The following is a 20,462-nucleotide window of genomic DNA, read 5'->3' on the forward strand; positions in this document are numbered from 1 at the left end:
CGAGTCTTTACCAAGGTATTGGCTATATCATTAGGCCCTTGAGTTAAGCATCTCTTCTAGCCCCTCTTCACGGTTTCTTGATGGGTACTACACCCCATTTGGTATCTTTCCAGGCTTATTTTGGGTTCCCCACTCAATCAAACCTCCAAATCCTAATGTTGGTAGGATCCTTATCTTTTGGGATTGCTGTCCTACTCAAGCTTGGACTCTCCAAAGGTTGCATTCATTGCAGTGCTTAACTCTTAGTCCTATCCCTCTCCTAAGGGACTTCTTGACCTACAAGGTTGAAAGGAATCAGTCTCTGCTCACGGCACTAGCCTTGGTTCCTTTTCCTGGCATCCTCCGTGAAATGTTCCGGAGGCCTTTCATGGAGTCTATTTCCTGGATTCTAGAAATTCACTAAAGGTCCTATCAACCGCAAACCTGGTCTAGAGATGTATTTCCAGGTATCTAGCTTTAATCTCCTCGGGCCATTGAGTGTGGCTGTTAAGCTTAAGTGCTTGCTTACAGGGTTAATTCCCTGTGGACTTTTGACCTCTTCCTTATTTGTAGCCTTACCCCCCCCCCCACCTCACTCTTCAGCTGCTCTTGTTCAGGGGAAGGTTGGATGATTCTTGAATTATATAGTTGGTTAAGTGTGGCACACACTAAAATCATGATCACACCCCACGATTATATCTGGGTGCTGATATAAAGGAGCCCCTTGGATGGTAGGTGCAATGCTAGGCTCCTGCAGACTCTTCCTCCCAGTTCTCTGGTACGGATTTTCAGTTGCACAGCTGAAGGTAGTGTCAAACTACGAGTGCCATGATTACTCGTTTTCTATTGATAACTACAAGTCTGCCACAGTACAGATGGGCCTTGTAGGTTATTCATTCGCAGACCACTGTGAATGAAGTGGTTGTACAGGAAGAGGCCCTGCACAGCAACACTGATTTTAAAAGTGATCGCTCCTTTTCCCTGTAGTCAAAGGTGTCCAGTTCCAAGACTCCTGTTGAACTACTGATCTTTTCCTTAAAGCGGAGGTCCACCCTAAAGTGGACCTTCCGCTCATCGGAACCCTCCCCCCCTCCGGTGCCACAATCGGCACCTTTCAGGGGGGAGGGGGGTGCAGTTACCTGGATAATCCAGGTAACTGCACCCACTTCCAGGATAGCTCTCTGCGGAAAGGGGCGTAACTTACGCCCCTTTCCGCAAGTGCCCGCCCCTTCCCGCAAGTGCCCCGCTGCCTGCTGGGAAACACACAGATCCCAGAGGCAGCGGGGAGCGTCCTTATTGCGCAGCGCGATTCGCGCATGCGCAGTAGGGAACCGGGAAATGAAGCCGAAAGGCTCCATTTCCTGATTCCCATACCCAAGATGGCGGCGGCAGGACCCGACAGGCGACCTAGAGATCGGCTTCGGGTGCCGACATCGCGGGCGCGCTGGACAGGTAAGTGTCACTATTTTAAAAGTCAGCAGCTGCAGTATTTGTAGCTGCTGGCTTTTAAAAAAAAAAAAAAAAAAAAAAAAAAAAACGCGGAGTCCCGGTGGACTCCCACTTTAAAGCGGGATTCCGCTCCTTTTTTTTTTTTTTTACCTGTGTCACAGGTGGGCGAGTGCTACCTTCGATTGGCATCCACGTCCGGCGTTTATTTGACCCCCGGCGCGACAAATCTTTTCCTCAGGATGACTTATAAAAACCTGCTCTGGCGTTTTCCATTTTAACTGTGGGCGTCTGAAGCTCACAGGCATTTACTTCCTGGTATATGATGACGTCTGGCTCCCAGCATGCTCCGCTCCATCTTGCACATGCTCAGTGTGCAATAGTGGTAATGGCAGATACAGCTGCCTGCCCACTTTAAAAATGGCAAATTCGTACACGCCCTCGTCACGTGACCGGCGTCCTAACGAAATCTTGCGAGATTTCGCAATTTCATTGTCCCCCATGGATTCTTGGGAAATAGCTTACAAATTTCCCAGGGACCATTGCGAGGATGATAGCCACGCCTACTCCCACGGGAGGACAACCCGGAAGTCAGCTGAAACATCAGAAATAAAAGGTAAGTAAATAATATTTTTTTATTTTTTTTCAGGGTTCGTTTAGGTAAGTATGCTATCTGTTGATTTTAATAACATGAAGTTTCATTTTCAGGTACCAAACCACTTTAAGCCAGCCATACATGGATCGACAATCTACTGTACCAGCCTTCCAATCAGTTTTTTCCTGCTTGATCAGCGCTACCAGATATAGCCTGCAATGGAACAAGTGTGCAAATGGGAGAATTGAGTCATAATTCATTATTTTAATATAACTTTTCACAAATTGCCTTTCAGGACAGCCTTGGAAAGAACTCTGCCCATTTTACAGGAAATGCATGCAGCCTTTAAATCTCTCCTCTTCCACCACGGGCTCAGTTATTGTGTTTCCTCTGCCATGGTGGAAGTGCTGCAGGAACCAGGGGGAGTTTTGCGACTGTACATGGCATCCATTCCTGCTATACAGTCGGCCAGACTACATTCCTGGCCACTCCAGATGGACAGCCTTCAAAAAATGGTCACACCAGGAGCCGCTAGAAAAAAAAAATCGGGATCATCTCAAATGTAAAAAGGCTCTCTGGTGGTGGCGGGATTTGATCTAACATGAGGTTTCTCCTGGGTCTTTTACCTGGACAAATGTTTGACAGATGCGAGTGCTTGGGGAGCTCACCTGAATGGCCAGACCATGTGGGGTTCTTGGTCTAAAATAGAAGATCGTAAGTCTTAAAATTGGCAAGAACTAAAGCCCATCTTTCTAGGATCCTATCCTTTCAACAGTTAGGGGACCGCACGTGCAAGTACTCTCGAACAACACAACAGAGATGACCTATGTGCTGAAGCGGGGGGGAACCAGAAGCAAAGGGCTGCTGGAGCTAGCCAACCAGTTGCTCACCTGGGCAGAGCGGAATGTGACTTCACTTACGGAAATCCACCTAAAGGGAACCCAGAACCTTCTAGCAGATCATCTAAGCAGAAGGAAAGTGGTAGAGACAGAATGAAGTCCCAGGACCCAGGAGGTTTTCCTGATGGTCATCGAGGCATAGGGGCAACCCCAAATAGATCTATTCACAAGCCAGCAGAATGCAAAAGTACAGACATTCTTCTTGCTTCACAGGGAAGATCAGGCCATAGGCATAGATGCGTTCGCTCATCCCTGGGACTACCAGCTGTGCTACGCCTTTCCCCCTTTGCAACTTACGCCGCTGGTCCTCAAGAAATTCTGTGAGGAAAGCATGGATCTGTTCCTGGTCACCCCTTCTGGCCGAGGAGGCCCTGGTTTGCAGTTCTGCTAAACCTAGCCACAAAACCTCACTGGAAGCTACCATCCAGCAAGGACCTGCTGACACAGGGGGCACTGAACCATCTGGAAGCAGATTGGCTACAACTGTCAGCCTGGTTTCTGAAGAAGACCTAAGAGCCAAGGGTCTGTCGGAGAAGCTCGTGAACACCGTTCTCTCCAGTAGGAAAGAAGTGACACCGAGTATATATTTAACCGGTTCCCGACCAGCGCACACCGATGTATGTCGGCAGAATGGCACGGGTAGGCATATTGGCGTACAGGTACGTCTAATCTTTAATGGCGCCCTGCCATCGCGAGCATGCCGCCGCCGGAGCGCTCGCATGCTGGTCGGGACCCTCGTGAGTCCGGTCGCGGGTCCCGCGGACTCTATAGCCGCGGGCATACCCGCGATCGTCTCACGGGGTGGCTGAACCAGGAAATGCCGTTGTAAACAGCATTTCCCCGTTCTGCCTAGCAACTAGTGACGCTGATCTCTGCTCCATGTGATTTGGAGCAGAGATCAGTGTTCACTAAATTAAAGCCCAGCCCCCCAACAGTTAGTAACACACCCCTAGGAACACTTAACCCTACACTGCCACCCACTGGTTTTACCAAAAATATGTAGAAGAATACGTATCGGCCAAAACTGAGGGGGGGGAATTGTTTTTTTTTTTTTTTTTATATATATATATTTTTGGGGGATATTTATTATAACAAAGTAAAAGAAAATGTTTTTGTTTTTTTCAAAATTGTCACTATTTTTGTTAATAGCGCAAAAAATAAAAACCGCAGGGGTGATCAAATACCACCAAAAAGGTCTATTTGTGGGGAAAAAAAGGACGTCAATTTTGTTTGGGAGCCATGTCGCACGACCACGCAATTGTTAAAGCGACTCAGTGCCGAATCGCAAAAAGTGGTCTGGTCTTTGACCAGCAAAATGGTCCGGGCTGAAGTGGTTAAAAGTATGGAAGAAATGTAATTCCTGCTCGAAGTGTTTCCACGGCAAAAATTTCCTGCAAAGGAGAAAAAGCCTCTAAGAGCACACTGGGTAGATTGTAGGCTTTTCTGATGGCTTATATTGGCAAAGTTAAGGGAGAAGTGCCCCCTTCGGGTATCGCTGCCCACTCCACAAGATCAACGGCAGTTTCCTGGGCTGAAAGGGCTGGAGCCACGCCTGAACAAATATGCAAGGCTGCTACCTGGTACTTCTCTACGTTCCACCAACGCTATAGTTTGGGCCTGCTGTCTTCTGCAGATCAGGCCTTCGGCAGGAAGGTGCTGCAGGCAGTGGTCCCACCCTAGGGAAAGTTTCTCGGTAATCCTCTCCAAGGCTGTCCTGAGAGGCGATTTGAGAAAAACTTACTGGTTACTGTATGTCTAAGAACCTTTCAGGACAGTCGTTACTACCCTCCCTGTTGTCTTAGAAATGTTTTAAGTATCCGTCATGGTTGTGTTGGTTTCTGTGCTTTGTTTTCCGGAATGTCTGAGGCAATGTAATAACTAAGGCCATGATGGAAGAGGGATTTTAAAGGCTGCATGGGTTTCCTGGAAAATGGGCGGAGCTAAGGGCTGTCCTGAAAAGCTCTTAGAAATGCCATCACCGGTAAGTAATTTTTTTTTTTTTTCCTGTGCTACTTAAGGACAAAGCCTTTCCAAACTTCCTTTTTATTAAAGGTAAGGGGTTAGATATTCTAGGTTTCCATTTTTTTCTGCAGTTGACTGAATGGGATTTTCATTGGACAGATTATGTCTGTTCCAACTTTCCATTGGGGATCCATTTAAAAAAAAAAAAAAATTATTATTCTGAAACTTGGCCCAGAATTTTTTATTTTTTTTTATTTCTCTTATTTGGGTATTGTTCCACTTGTTTTTTTTGTAGGTGCTTGTAGGAAGCTTTCAATGGTTAAGACTCATCAGTCCTTCAGGTAACAGATCTCCCTATCAGTGATGGTCTCTCCTAGTCTGGAGCACCAAGTTGCTCATCGGTGCCTTCCCCTTGATCATGGTAATTTTTCTATATTTTGCTTGGCCCTTTTGTCATTTAGCCTTGATTCAGACATGGCTTTCTTTAGATATTCTTTTGTAGAGAAATCTCCACATCTTTTGAACCTCTGTGGCTGTTGCCCATGCCTTAAGAATTCTTGTGTCCTACTGGACTCCAGGAAAATTTAACTGTAAGTACAAATCTTATTGTGACATTTTGTTTATGAAACGATAAATAATTTTAAACGCTCATGTCAAAGCCAAACTTTTTTTGCATGATAAAAACTTTTCTCAGGACTGTTTCAAAGTTAATTGAAGGTTAGAAAAAAGTGTGTGTATATAATTTTTCTTAATATTATGCGCGCACACATATGGATCAACCATAACATTAAGATCACTGGCTGGTAAAGGGAATAACATTGATTATCCCAGTGCAATGGTATCTGACTTGTGTCCACAGCCAAAAGGGCCTACGATGAAATGGGCAAGTGTGCATCAGAACTGGACCACTGAACAATGGAAGAAGTTGGTCTAGTCTGAGTCGCCTTTTTTCTTTTAAATCTTGTGGATGGTATGCTTGTGCGTTGCTTACCTGGGGAAAAAATGGCACAAGGATGCAGTATATGAAGAAGGCAAGCCAGTGGAGGTACTGTGATGCTTTGGGCAATGTTCTGCTGGAAAACCTTGGTTCTGCCATTCATTTGGATGTTACTTTTGTCACTTGCCACCTACTGAAACATTATTGCTGACCAAGTGCTATCTGGGAGTAATCTGTTGGAGAGCTCATAGACAAAGTGGTGGCAAAGCAGACTGTATTGCATTTGCACTTTACAGCAGTACAAAGGAGTAAACAAACTAGTTATTTCATGTTGACAGACGTTCTAGTTTAACATTTGTGTTTTCCATTTAAAGACATGCAGCTGTTTGAATGAAAAATCGTTTTAATATGAATGGCTGTACTGTAGTTCAAACACTTTAACAGGGTATGCTACAGAAACTCTGTGCAAAGCTGGGGCAAAGGCTGCCTCTAAACGGTTATTGATTGCACCTTGTTTACGTTCTAGTAATCGTAATTTTTCATCCTTAGATTGCTAAGTTACGTCAGCAACTTCAAAGGAGTAAACACAGTAGCAGACACCATCGAGATAAGGATAGACAGTCTCCCTTCCATGGAAACCACACTGCAATTAACCAGGTAAGGAATTTGGCTGACCAGTAAAATTTGAGTCGCATAATTAGGAATGTTAGGTGTGTTTGGTGTTTTTTATTTTTTTTATTTTTTTATTTTTTTTATGTTCATTATAACAAAGTGAAGTGCTTTTGTAAAAGTTTTTGGCTGGCCATACATGGTCCAGTATTCAGATGTATTGGTTCCAGTTTAAAGCAATGCCTGTAATTATTGGGCGATAACTAGCACCTTGGGCACTTAAAAGTGCTGTCACAGGGGCTTTTCTAACCTGTTAGGAAAATTTGTCTTAAAGAAGTCCACTCTGAGCTTTTTAGGCTGGGCTTCTCCTGTGGGTCAAAGAAGTGCAATTAGTTTTGCACTCCTGTGACCCGTTTTCAGCGGAGTGCGGTCTGAAGTCCGCTCTCCGCTGACGTCACTGCCATCAGTCAAGGCAGTGCGTCAACCTGACTTCCAAGTCTGGATCCACCAGCTGCCTTGATTGATGGCAGTCTCAGCGAGCTGCTGAGACGGCCTCTTCTCGCCCCTCCGCAACTTGAGCAGAGGAGCAAATGAATAGTAAGTGCAGCTGGGAAATGGGCTAATTAAATTAACCTGTTGCTTTGCTCTACCTGGCAAGTCACAGGTTTGCGTTAAGACGTTGTCATTTAATTGGCAGACGCAAACTGTAAAATTATAATATTTTAACATGGACCATAAGTTGAGTTTTACTTTATTGTACATCATGGGACACAGCCTTAATGGGTTATAGGCCACCTTCAGGTGATGGAGACTGGTATACCCAATCCAGGAAGTTCACTACCTAATATAATCCCTCCTCCTCCCAGGAGGACATCAGTTTTTTCGCCAGTGTCTAAGGTGTTAGTCACGAGTGAAGACATGCTAGATTTAAATAGCCTCCATAGACCAGATCCTTCCAAAGCACCACCGAGGACAAAGTGGATGGTACCTGGGCCTCATATCCGAAGCACAAGGTTTTGCCTGTAACGACTCTTTGTAGGACGGGACCCAGGGCTTGGGTCATGCAACATTACCTAAAGCTTTCCTGGTGGGGTGCTTTTATGGGTCCAAGGGAGTGGAACCCCGTTAAGTGACCCGGTCCTGAAGGTTTGCTAAACGCAGCCCGCCGTGATGGGTGAAGGTTGGATTGTCTGTTAATTCAGCAAATCCTGCGGCGGGGATAAGGTAAGGGAAGAAACTTAAGGAACTAAAAATCCACCTATGCTTTTTTTAAGAAAAAAAAAAAAAAAAGTTGTCATGCCTTAATTCTCGACTAGAGGGAGTCTATGCACATACCTTAATCTGTTGTCTTCACTGTAAATCTGTCAGTCTCTGTGTGCAGGGCTGCAGTTATTTTTAATAACAAACATGTTATACTTGCCTCTACTGTGCAGCTCGTTTTGCACAGAGTGGCCCCGAACCTGGTCTTCTGGGGTCCCTCGGTGGCTGTCTTGGCTTCCCCAGCAAGTACTTCTCACGTTCATGCGAGCTCCCTCGCATGGTGAGAAGCACTTGCAGGCGCACTCCTGTGATACAGCCGGCGGCTATAGCCGCTCACTGTATCACTCGGCCCTGCCCCCGGCACGCAGCGTAATTGGATGTGATTGACAGCAGCGTGAGCCAATGGCTGCACCGCTTTCAGTCCATCCACTCTAGCCAATCAGCAGCCAGGCTGAGCAGCGAAGAGGATGTCTGAGGTGAGAGTGGTACTTTAGAGGGGTCAGGTAAGTAAAACGGGGGGGGGGGGGGGGCTGGGGGGGTCGGCACTGTCAGATGTTTTTTCACCTTAATGCATAGAATCCATTAAGGTGAAAAAATATTTACCTTTACAACCCCTTCAAGGGCACAGGGCATAACAGTACCTAGACAATCTATTCCTTATAGACCAGTCGGTGGCTCATATGGAGCAAAGCTTACGCATTACAACCAGTTACCTGGAAAATTTGGGTTGGATTCTCAACCTAGAGAAATCTTCCTTTAATACCACTAAAAAGGCTGGAGTGCTTGGGTCTGATCATAGACACAGCCCAGGAAAAGTGTTCTTGCCTCAGGCAAAGATCAGTTCCATAAGAGAGCTGGTGCGGATGGTCAGGTGAGAAGGCAATCCCTCCATTTGCCTTTGCATGAGGCTGCTAGGAACCATGGTGGCTTCATTCAAAGCTTTTCCCTATGCCCAGTTCCATTCAAGACTGTTGCAAAACAGTATCCTGTCTACTTGTAACAAAAAAATTCAAGCTTTTAGACTTGCCAATTTGGCTCTCCACAAGAGTGTCACAAAGCCTCACTTGGTGGTTACTAACCCAGAATCTGCTGAAAGGAAAATCCTTCAGACCAGTTATCTGGAAAGTGATAACGACAGATGCCAGCCTTTCAGGCTGGGAAGCAGTACTAGAAAAGACAACACTGTTCAGGAACCTTGCCTATCGATATCCTAGAGCAGAGGTCTCAAACTAGCGGCCCTCCAGCTGTTGCAAAACTACAAGTCCCATGAGGCATTGCAAGCCTGACAGTTACAAGCATGACTCCCACAGGCAGAGGCATGATGGGACTTGTAGTTTTTCAACAGCTGGAAGGCCACCAGTTTGAGGACCCCTGTGATAGAGATTTGGGCAGGTAATCTGGCTCTGAAGGCCTGGACTTCCAGGATACGGGATTGTTCTGTCAGGATCCAATCTGACAATGCCACAGCTGTGGCCTATATCAGTCACCAAGGGGACACCAAGAATCTCTCGGTGCAGAGATGAACCATATTCTAACTTGAGCAAAAAGGAATGTTCCATGCTTATTAGGAGTAGAAAAGTGGCAGGCAGACTACTTGAGTCCCCGGCAGATATTCCCAGGGGAATGGTCTCTTCACCCCGACATATTTCAGGCTGTTTGCCAAAGATGGGGGGGGGGGGGGGAAGGGGTCCTGGGTGTAGATCTTCTAGTGTCCAGATTCAACATGCAGTTAACTTTGTGTCCAGAACAAGGGATCCACTTGCATGCGGAACAGATGTGTTGGTGACCCGGTGGGATCAGTTCTCACTGATCTATGCATTTCCTACTATTCAATTGCTGCCTTGACTTCTTTGCAGGTTCAAGCTGGAAAAAAAACAGTAATTCTGGTAGCACCAGCATGGCCCAGAAGGTCACGGTATGCAGAAATCGTAAAGATGGCAGTGGAGGGTCCATGGTCCCTCCCACTACGGCCAGACCTGCTCTCACAGGGGTTGATATTCCATCCTACCTTACAGTCTCTAAATTTAACGGCTTGGCTATTGAAACCTACATTCTGAAGAAATGTGGGTTTCCGGGTCGGTTCTCTACCCTGATTAATGCAAGGAAGCCAGCTTCCACAACTATATATTATAGGGTCTGGAGGGCTTATGTTTCCTGGTGTGAATCCAAGGGTTGGCACCCTCTGGGATATATCGTAGGCAGGATTCTTGCCTTTCTAGAATTGGGGGTAGAGATGAAGTTGGCCTTGAGTACTATTAAAGGCCAAGTCTCAGTTTTATTGTTCTCATGTCAAAGACCGTATTGCTACACATACTTTAGTCCGAGGTTTTATGCAAGGGGTGATGCGGCTTTATCCGCCAGTCAAACCTCCTTTTGAACCCTTGGGACTTGAATTTTAGCTGTTTTTGTAACAGACAAAACTATTTGAACCAATACAACATATTCCCTTAGCCCTTCTGACAAGGAAGTTGGTATTTTTGGCTGCTATATGCTCAGCAAGGAGGGTTTCGGGAATTGGCTTCTTTCTTCTAAAGAGCTATAATATCACGTACATATTAGAATACAAAGGGCTATACCCGCATAAAGGCTAATGGAGACAGCGCGTGACGTTAGCAGGGAACACAGCGCGTTTCAGAGCATGCACGAAGTCCGTAGGGCACATACGCGCTCCTTTCTCAAGTGTTGGCGTTGAGAAAAGAGTTGTTCCCTGCTGACGTCACACTCTGTCTCCACAAGCCGCTCTCCAGTCTTTCAGGCGCGAGACACAGCTGAGTTTCCCCCAGTGCCTTGCGGACCTCAGTACAGTGGTTTGGACTTTTGGACAGATGCCTATGACAGCAGCCGCTCGCTTATGTATAGCCCTTTGTATTCTAATGTGTAAGTGATAATATACTGCTCTGATTAATTAAGAGCATTTTTACTGAGTGACGCACTTCTATCTTTATATATTTTCTCTGCCTACGTCTGTGAGTTGACTTCACTCTGGAGAGGAGCAGCCTTCTGTGACTGTGCATATTTGCCATCTATCCATTCAGAAATAACTAGTGATTGGACCACCTAATATATTCCAAGTACTTTTTAATATATATTTTCTTGTTTGGACATTGACTTTATGATGAGATCTGTGTTGTTGATCCATCTAATTTATTAATTTTATAAACGCAAATTTAATTATGTAATTGACATTGGATTACTAAGCGCCAGCATCCCTTATTGATTATTCATGAGGACAGGGTGGTGTTACGCCCTCGTCCAGACTTTTCACCTGAACCAAGATATTTTCCTGCCATAGTTTTTTCCAAAACTATGTTCCAGGGAAGAAAAGTCACTACATTGTCTTGATGTGGTGAGAGCAGTGAAAATCTATTTAGACAACTGCGCAGATTCGTAAGACCGATGTCTTATTTATTCTGCCAGAGGGTCCTAAGAAAAGACAGGCAGTGTCGAAATCCATTGTCGCGAAATGGATTTGGCAAGTTTATAATTCAAACTTATAATTTTAAGGGGTAAGGTTCCCCCTTTTCAAGTTAAGGTGCACTCTACCAGGGTGGTTAATGCTTCTTGGGCTGTGCGTCACCAGGCCTCCATGGCTCAGATTTGTAAGGCCGCAACTTGGTCTTCGGTACATACATTCACCAAATTTTATCAAGTGGATGTAAGGAGGTATGAGGATATCGCATTCGGGCGCAGTGTGCTGCAGGCAGCAGTATAAGTCCTTAAGTCTGGGGGTACCCTCCGGGTTGTGTCTCCCTCAAGTAGCATTGCTATGGGACATCCCATTAAGTAATTACTTAAGGCTCTGTGTCTCATGATGTGCGATAAAGAAAATAGGATTTTTATAACTGCTTACCTGTAAAATCCTTTTCTCTGAGTACATCATGGGACACAGAGGTCCCTCCCCTCTTTTGGGATTTAAGTATATTGCTTTGCTACAAAAACTGATGTGCTCCTGGAAGGAGTAGGGATTATATAGGGAGTGAACTTCCTGGATTGGGTATACCAGAGTCGATCACTTGAAGGTGGCTAATCACCTAGTAAGTATTTTACTTAAGGCTCTGTGTCCCATGATGTACTCCAAGAAAAGTATTTTACAGGTACACTGTTATAAAAATCCTAGCTTTTATTTTTTTTAATCCTATTTACCTAGGTGAATGCAGCATCGGACTGATTGTACTCCCGCCAGTTCTAAGGGTGAGAACCGAGCGATCAAACACTGCTGATTGCTTGGTTCTCGGTTCTCCCTGAGCAGAGAGCTGGTGACTGTCAGTCATCGGCTCTCTGCTCTCTGCTCTGCCCCCTCAGTGCTCACTGGAGGGTTGGGCTGTAGAGAGGCAGGAGTGGCTGGCTCAGGCTCCCAGGCTCACTGAGAGTCTGAGCTGGGTGCCGGTCCAGGCATCTGGGTGGATCCTTACCATATGATTGCAATCTTTCCATACCCTGAACCAGCTCTGTGATGTCAGCAGGCTTCAGCCCGCTGTCTGCTGAAAACAGGTCATAGCCATGCAGAACGAGTGCACTCCTGTGATCCATAGAAGAATGCCTAAGTACAGGCAAATGAGCTTTGGCTATGCTTCTCCTTTTTAGGTGTTCCTGTTGCCTAAAAGTAAAGGCAGTCCCATCAATGTGATCTTTATACATTGCAAGAGTTTTAACAAACTTTGTTGCAGATTCCTACCTTTTTTTTCTGTTCCGAAGAAATGGCTGCTTGATTCACTGTGCACTTTCCAGGTTGATTTCTGAATGGGAGGGTCAGCCTTCATTGTAGCCACCTCAGCAGTTCTCGGTGTTCTAATGAGGAAAGCTGCGATGTCTGCATCCCTTTTTAGAAGTAAGAGAATCTCACAAAATAAACTTCTAATGCAGGTATTGCAAAAGATTTGGCTTACAATTACCGTATTTTTCGGACTATAAGGCGCACTTAAAAGCCCTACATTTTCTCACAAAATCGACTGTGCGCCTTATAATGCAATGCGCCTTATATATGACCTGTTGACATCGCTGGAGTTCTTTGGTTAATGCACCCGGAATGATGGCAAGCACCGAATAAGTTTTCTTCACTTGGGCTTTGGCAGTATCTGTCAGATGGGCGCGCATGGAGTCACAGATCAATAGGGATGGAGATTTGTGGAAAAAGCCACCCGGTCTCTTACCGTAAACCGACGTACCGTAAACCTCTCTCAGGTTGTTCTACTGCGTGACTGATAGCGATGAGTTTGAAATCCGCTTCGTAAGCATGTCTCTTAACAGGAGCCATTTTTGGGGCAGCGGGTAGACCGTAGAAAATGAACGAATGAATGCGCACACCTCCTGACTAAGATGGCCGTAATGCCCAATCCAAGCAGTGCAGCTTCGTGGGATTACCAAAGTTTTGAGTTCAGAGTTTTGTTTCATTAAATGCGCCTTATAATCCAGTGCGTCTTATAGTCCGGTGCGCCTTATATATGGAAATATCCCATTAGCAGGCAGCCATTTGCTAGTGCGCCTTATAATCCGGTGCGCCTTATAGTCCGGAAAATACGGTACATGTCAGTGCAGACATAAAACCAGTGAGTTGTTATGAAACTAAGGAAACCTGTAAGGCATCCATACAAGCTACATAGAGCATTTTAGTGGGCATTCTGTATTTCAATGATGTACTTAATGCTTCCAGGTTGCAATATTAGAAGGCAGTGATGGTTTTTGAAAGTTTATAGTGGTTACAGTCGTTAAAATGGAAGCTTAGCATTGCTGCTTGCGTGGTGACAGAATTCCAGTACAGTTTCAGGCTGATTTGCTTATGCTTGCTTTTCTTCGAACCCACTGATTCCAGAAATTCCCCTAATACGATGACCGATCTTGCAGACTCCGTGCAAAATTTGGGGATCTTTTCTGGATCCACCTCTACTGCTGCCCATATCCAGGCAAGTGTCTCCCTGACGTGGTTTTTCCACTTGGCCCTAGAATAAGGGAAATAATTCCTTCCTCTCCCTGGAAAGTAGTAATGATGAATGAAAGCCTTATGGGTTGAGTGGTGTCTTCAATTCACTGATTGTCCAGGGAACCTAGTCTCCACCGAAGTCAATGCTCTCCAACTAAGCACCATAAGGCTGGCTCTCCTACCCTGGACCCATCCTAAAAAGGCCCGAGGACAACTTGGTACACAGAGACACCTGGTGGGCATGCCTTGGCCATCTCCAAACCAACAGAACTTATTGTTACAAGGCCTATAATAATAATATAATTATTATTGGATTTATATAGTGACAGCAGTTTGTACACCAGTTTACAACATGAGACCAGACCCTACAGTTACAATTTAACACAGGAGGAAGAAGAGGGTCCTGCTTGTTAGAGCTTACAATCTATACAGGAGGGTCAAGTGATGCAAAGTCCTGGAGGTGAGCATTGGATCAGATGACGAGTTAGAGAGCAAAGGAGGTCTTGAGAGTAACAAAGAGAACAATTTTGTTGGTCTTTTGAGACTGCTCAAGAGAGCGGCCTTCTGTTCCAATTTGCATCTCAGTTGCTGGCTTTAATAGCATGGCTAGTTATAACCCTGGTCCTAAAGATGGGGACATTTCTACCTCTTGTTTGATCTGCTGTCACAGCTGGAAGGTAAATGTTTTGGCTGTTAGAAACAAGGCATCTCAAGCCCTGGGAATATTCTATCCCTTGAGGCTTGCCTCCCTCCAGTCAGGCCTGGAACAAGTAGTACTCCAAAGGAACCGGTTTCTTATCCATTCTATTCCGTAAACCTTTAGCTTCAGGGGCTCTGTTGCCCAGACCTTTGAAACATGGCAATTCCCTGCTTTGACCTACTGTCTTCCTGGGATCTGAACCCGGTACTTTCTGTTCTTCAAAGACCTCCCTTTGAACAGATTCGGGACATTCTATTGTGGGATCTCAGTAGTAATTTGGCCTTTTTGGTAGCCAACACCTTCATCAGGCGTGTGTTCCCAAGTTGTTTATTTTTCATTGACAGATGGTCCTGAGATATACCGTAGATCCTCCTTCAACCCCAAGATGGGCAGCTTCACTGCAAGGGAGCTTTCTTGTTTTCCCCAGAGTTGTACTTTAAATGGAGGTTACCTTCTGGGGAAAATGTGTGGTAAAACAAGCAGCCGATTCAAAGAGAAGCAAGTGGCAGATCTCAACTTTTTTCTTTTTAAATGGTCTGCTGAAAAGCATCCATTTCAAGGTGGGGCGAATAAATCTTTCTTGAAGTGGTTCTAAAGCCTTAAGGCACTTTTTTTTCCTTTTCTTTTTTTTTTTTTTTTAAACCTTTTTAATGCATTAAGGTGTAAAAATCGCAGCCCGATCAGATCCAGTGTTGTGCACGAGAGCAGTTGCTCTCTCCCTCCTCGGGCAGATTGATAGCAGTGGAAACCATTGATTCCTGCTACTGTCAATCAAATGCTGTGATGTGGGGGCGGTGCAGAGCCACCTGCTCTATCGATAGACGCAGACAGGGTGACTCGGTAGCGAGTATGCACCAGTGCCCCACGAAAAGGGGCTTTCCATGGCGGCACTCGCTGAAGGGGAGAGGTCTGGAGCACCAGCTGCTCTGTGCAAAAACATTGCACAGAGCAGGTAAATATGACATGTATGATATTTTATTAAAAAGTTTAATTTTCACTATTTGCTTAGTTTAAACTGGCCAGATTTGAGATGGTTACTTTAGGAGTGCTATGTATTGTCGTTAACACATTCACACTTCTGCATGTTACATAGGTTGAAAAAAGACACAAGTCCATCAAGTTCAACCAAAAAACAAGATACAATGTAGGGCAGTCCATTCATGTCAATGGGCTGCCCTAACCATGAGAAACTTGGGGAAAGAAATCCCTGACCCTTTTGGAAAATTGCACTGAACTTGAATGCCACGAGTAAAGACCACCCAAAGGTTTCAGTAGGCCAAGCGGTGCTTTCCTTTTTTGGATGGCCCTGCTGTGAATCAGTTTCCTAGACTGGACTCGACTGGATTACCTGGGTGTCTTGGTGCCTTCTATGCAGTGGTTTTCAATGCGTGTGGATGAAATGAATATTAATGGCACCCCCGTGCATCTGCTAAACATTTGTGCTGTGGTTGTGAACCTAGCACTATATTACCATACAAGTACAAACATTTTTTTGCAGTGCACGGGCCAGAAAGTGAAGAACTCAGTAGTGGGGCTGAAAATAAGTATTAAAGGACTTGTAAACCCTCAAGGTTTTTCACCTTAATGCCTTCTGTACAACTTGTAGTACAGCAGCCCCTACCCAAACCCGGTCGTTCTAGTGACATGGACGAGCACATCGGCTCCAGTCGCAGTCTCTGGTCATCACTGAACAGATTGTTAGTAGCAGGAGCCATTGGCTCCTGCTGCTGTCAATCAAATCCAGTGACATGGGAGCTGAGTACTGCTTTCTGTGTCAATGGACGCAGCAGCAGGACTTGGAGTAAGCACGCCCCTACGAGTGCCCCCATTGAAAGCGGCTCTCCGTGGAGTCACTCGTGAAGAGGAGCCAGGAGCACCACTGAGGGACCCCAGAAGAGGATGATCTGGGCCGCTCTGTTCACCCCCCCCCCCAGATTTACCAAAACCATATAATATGAGGTCAAACCTTAAGAGTTTCAATTTGTATGCAATCGAGCAGGCCCCTGCACTACATGGTTTTGGTAAATCTAAAGGGAGTTGGACAACAAAAGTTGTATAGTGTATGGGGTCTTGCACAAGGTAGGCAAGTATAACCTGTTTATCTTTATAAAAAAACAAAAAAAACCTTTACATCCCCTTTAAGAAGGCTGGGGGAACATTTAAGGCACAACATTACTACAGGTTAAATTGTCCTTAAGGCCCCTTTCACACTGTGGCGTTTTTGCTCTTTAAAAAAAAAAAAAAAACACCTGAAAAGCACACGAAAACCTATTTCCATTAAAATCAATGAATTCTTTCACACAAGGGGGTTGTGCTGGCAGGGCCGTGAAAACTCCTGCAAGCAGCATGTTTGGAGCACTAAAAAAAAGCCTCAAACGCACACCCCTCGATTGAAATAAATGGGAAGCGCCTGAAAATTACCGCAAATGCATTTAGTGTTTTATTGGCAGTTTAGAAGCACCTCAGTGTGAAAGGGGCCTTAATGTCTAGCACGATTATTTAAAAGTTCATTTTTTGAAAACTACTAGCTTAAGGGAGCGTTGGATACTCTTTTACGATCAATAGAAAATGTGGTCTGCCTCATTTGTTTAAAATGCATTAACTCTGTAGAGGCAGATTTTTAATAGCGCATGGATATAACTCATTGTTATCCAGACAGCCATTTGTGTTGTGTTTTTCAAAATGAGCTGATGGAAAACCCAGTTTTCAGGTTTAATATATCTTCCCCAAACCAAAGTACTGGGCCCCAAGAGATGCTAAGTCTTTTCTGCTCCGCTTTCTGAAAGCGCTTGCTCCCTGCTGGGTGTCAGACTTACCATACACATAAACCCTAGATGCAGGTTGCCAGCTGCTACTCGCGTAAAGCCCAATCTGTGATGCTGGCATTCTCTCTTTTTTTTTTTTTTTTTGTGAGATGGCAAAATCGGAGTTAAGAGCCACTCTTTCTTTGGCTCAAATACAATTCTTAGTCACAAAAAATGTAGTGCTACTAACTTTTAAATTGTAGCTCTGTCAGACATATTGGCTTTGTAATTGGCTCATATTTCAGACATACAGTGACAGTGCCTGCATTCCCTCTGGAGTAGCTAATGAGATGATTGTTTTGGGTAAACAGCACGGGTAAATGATTAGGTGCTAATGTTTTTGCTGGGTTACTGTTCACTATTCAGCAGCTCTGTACAGTTACCAGAATTCCCATACATGCAATGCAAGAATAACGGGGGTTAACAACCAAAAATAACATATATGATAGCATTATCAAGCAAGTTTTTAACCTACCTGTAATTGTAGATTTGGTGTGTTTGTGTGTGTGTTTTTTATTTATTTTTATTTTTTCCCCGCTTCTGTATTTGGGTGATGTTGTTCAAGTAGGAAATCAAAGAACTAAAGCCTAATTCCAGCTAACACTAACTAAAAGCAGTTTTGTTTTTTCTTTTGGGGGAATTTTTTTTTATATCCTATGCAAAAAAATCAAATGTAAGCATCCCGGTCAGCAAAAGGCTGCCAACTGTCTGGGTTTGAGTGAGTACCTGAAGCTTTTCCTTACACCCCGAGTGTAATTGCATCATTGCCAAGTGGTTGCAATGTATCTGTATTTGGCAAAGCCCCATGGCGTTGTTGTGTTGACAGTCCCCCGCCTTGTCATCAAGTGATTATGCAGCCTTCACACATGGCTTTGTGTGCATATTCACCCACCTTTTTTTCATGGTGCTGACTGCAGAGGCTCGAACAGCGATTCCCCATTTCTCCTGCAGAATCAGTCTGTTCTCCCCACAGCCAATAGTCGGTGTCAAACTCTTACAGGAATTCATAGCCCCACAGTCTGTCTAATGAAATTTCATTCCATTACTCAGATGTACAAGAGTGTTTTTGCCTGTATTGATGTAGTACATCTTTGCATTTGGAGGATCAGCCTGTTGTCCCATCTTGGGTCTCACAGAACATATACAGCTGCAAAATACTTCTTGGTACACATCTGAGTGTGTTGGAATTGTTCCCCTTTCAGTGGGAGTTGGTTCATTTTGTGGTGTTTTTTATTAATTTTTTTCCCAAGAAAATTCATTTGTGGTCTTTACCCTCTGTGGATCTGTCAGTGACTCACTGTAGCAGAGAAACCAATAGTCCAGTGCTTATATTTAGGGATCCTACTGACCAACAGCTGGAATCCCTCCTTAAGACAACGTTTTTGCTGATGAGCTCAGCCCTTTGCCCTGTACTGTGGGTGACCTTAATCTGTCAGACTATGGCAGAAATGGTCAAATCCATTAGATCTCTCGACTGCAGTAAACCCATTCCTGATGAAGGTGATGGAACAGATGTTTGGAACCTTATGCTTCTGTTGTGATGGCTTGCTAGAAACATTTGAGCTTGTGTCCTGTATGGGTCTGTTGCCCATACAGAGTAATCTTTACTAGTTCCATGGTAAAACTTTGCTCGCAGCTGCTGGTTGCAGCCATCTCCATGTCCCTGGAGAAGTTACTGAGGAACAAGATCCATAGCCATCCCATCAATGCCCAAAGACTACACCCTAAAGCAGAATAAAATGTGTCTTTCTCCTAGGTGGTCTTCTGTCCTTTTTAGCCTTTTGTACCCTGTTTTTAAGGTTTATCTTAGAGTCTGAGTGGTATATTCTTCTACATTAGTGTAGCTATTTTTTAGAAAGGTAATTCCATTACAGTAGGAATTATGTTAATGAAAGTCAAGAGTTTGAGATGCATATGAGTTCAGTTATAGGTCATCAATCCAGACTCGCAGATCTGTGTTCCACTGCTCTCCAGACTATTTGCAACTTGACCTCATCAAAAGTATTTTCAGGACCTTAGCTAGTTGAGGTTTGTGATCTCTCTGCATGCCTTACAGCCTGGACTGTGTTTTGTCAAGTGTCCCCTCCTATGACTGCCTGGCACAGGCATGCACTTTTAATAAGAATTTTTTTTTTTATTACTGTCTTGTGTATTTTGGGGAAAATTAGGTTGGTACTGTGCTCATTACCACACTCTCCATGTTTGGGGTTTGTCAGACCTCGTTCTAGTTCTCCAGCAGCCTAAATTGGGGGGGAGCTAGAAGTTCACAATGCCTTCTGAGAATTCTTTCCATTTTTACAAGGTGGTGGTGGTTGCTAATTTTTGTGGATCTTTGGTAGGTTTCCATTCAGGCATCTGGGTTTAAAGGGCACCCCTTGAAGTGTATAGGCTAGTTCCTTGACTCTGGCATTTACTGTTTCACCCTGCGCAGCACCCTCTTCCTCTTTTCCGCAATTTATCTTTTGGAACATGCAAGGGCACTACTGGTACCTGGTTACATATCCTCCTTCTCCAGTAGGGCCCTCTGACCTACTTGGTTACCTGGGGGTCCGCACTGGTTGTTTTCCAAAATGGGTCTCTGAATACTCAGTATTGCCCCTGTACACCTAGGTGTTGGTTCCAATGTCCACCCTAATACTTCCTACTTGCGTTCAAGTTGTGGGACACTCCGGTGAACTCCTAGGAAGATAGCGGTCTCCATGAGCCTTAGCGAATAGCCTAAGGGGTACAGCGGGATCCGGTTTTGTAAGTTGGTGCAGAAAACTGTCAACCACCCATAGGCAGCATTAACCAGCATGTTTTTTTTTTTTTGGTGCACTACCTGTTTTACCCCCACCATTGGCCAGGGTCTACCTTTTTACAACCCCTGCAGAATTGTTGGCTGTCGAGGGACAATCTTTGAGTCATATTTTATTTTCCTCCCATCTCTTTTCATTCTACCTCAACCCTTTACTCTGCAGGTTTGGGTTTTGTTTCTGAGCAGACTTTCCATTCTTCCTGTAAAGATCTGGTAGATCCTGGCCTTACCACTCAGTTCCCCCATAAAACAGCTAAGTCCCACTGCCCCGCCTGCCCCCATTTCCCCATTCTTTTTAATGGATTAGGAATGGAGACCAATGTACCGGATGGTCATGGCCTCATATAAAGTCCCAACCATTTGCTTTTTTCAATGTAATAGGGATGGAAACATACACTAATGATCTTGTTTGTTCCATGCATTGCGGTTGACATCCATCAATTGCTGTTTATGTTAAATTGCAATGTCGGAATATCTTGTTTTTATTATTTCTGTTAGGATAGCACTTGGGGGTGGTCTTCCTCCATTCCCGGGAGCTGCGATGCATACCGGGGCTG

General features: G+C 44.7%; 1 protein-coding gene across 2 annotated transcripts in view; it reads left to right on the forward strand.

Annotated features, from left to right (window-relative positions):
• The window catches only part of FAM117B (family with sequence similarity 117 member B), a 124,228-nt gene that overhangs the window by 62,250 nt on the left and 41,516 nt on the right, over positions 1 to 20,462 (forward strand). For both annotated transcript variants that reach the window (XM_077448609.1, XM_077448610.1), the window contains exon 4: positions 6,368 to 6,475. In XM_077448609.1, the coding sequence (XP_077304735.1) occupies positions 6,368 to 6,475 (108 nt within the window). The remainder of the gene's footprint in view (positions 1 to 6,367; positions 6,476 to 20,462) is intronic.

Source organism: Lithobates pipiens, unplaced genomic scaffold (assembly GCF_037356315.1).
Source record: "Lithobates pipiens isolate NorthernLeopardFrog02 unplaced genomic scaffold, aLitPip1_a1.2 Scaffold_22, whole genome shotgun sequence".
Taxonomy (NCBI): Eukaryota; Metazoa; Chordata; class Amphibia; order Anura; family Ranidae; genus Lithobates; species Lithobates pipiens.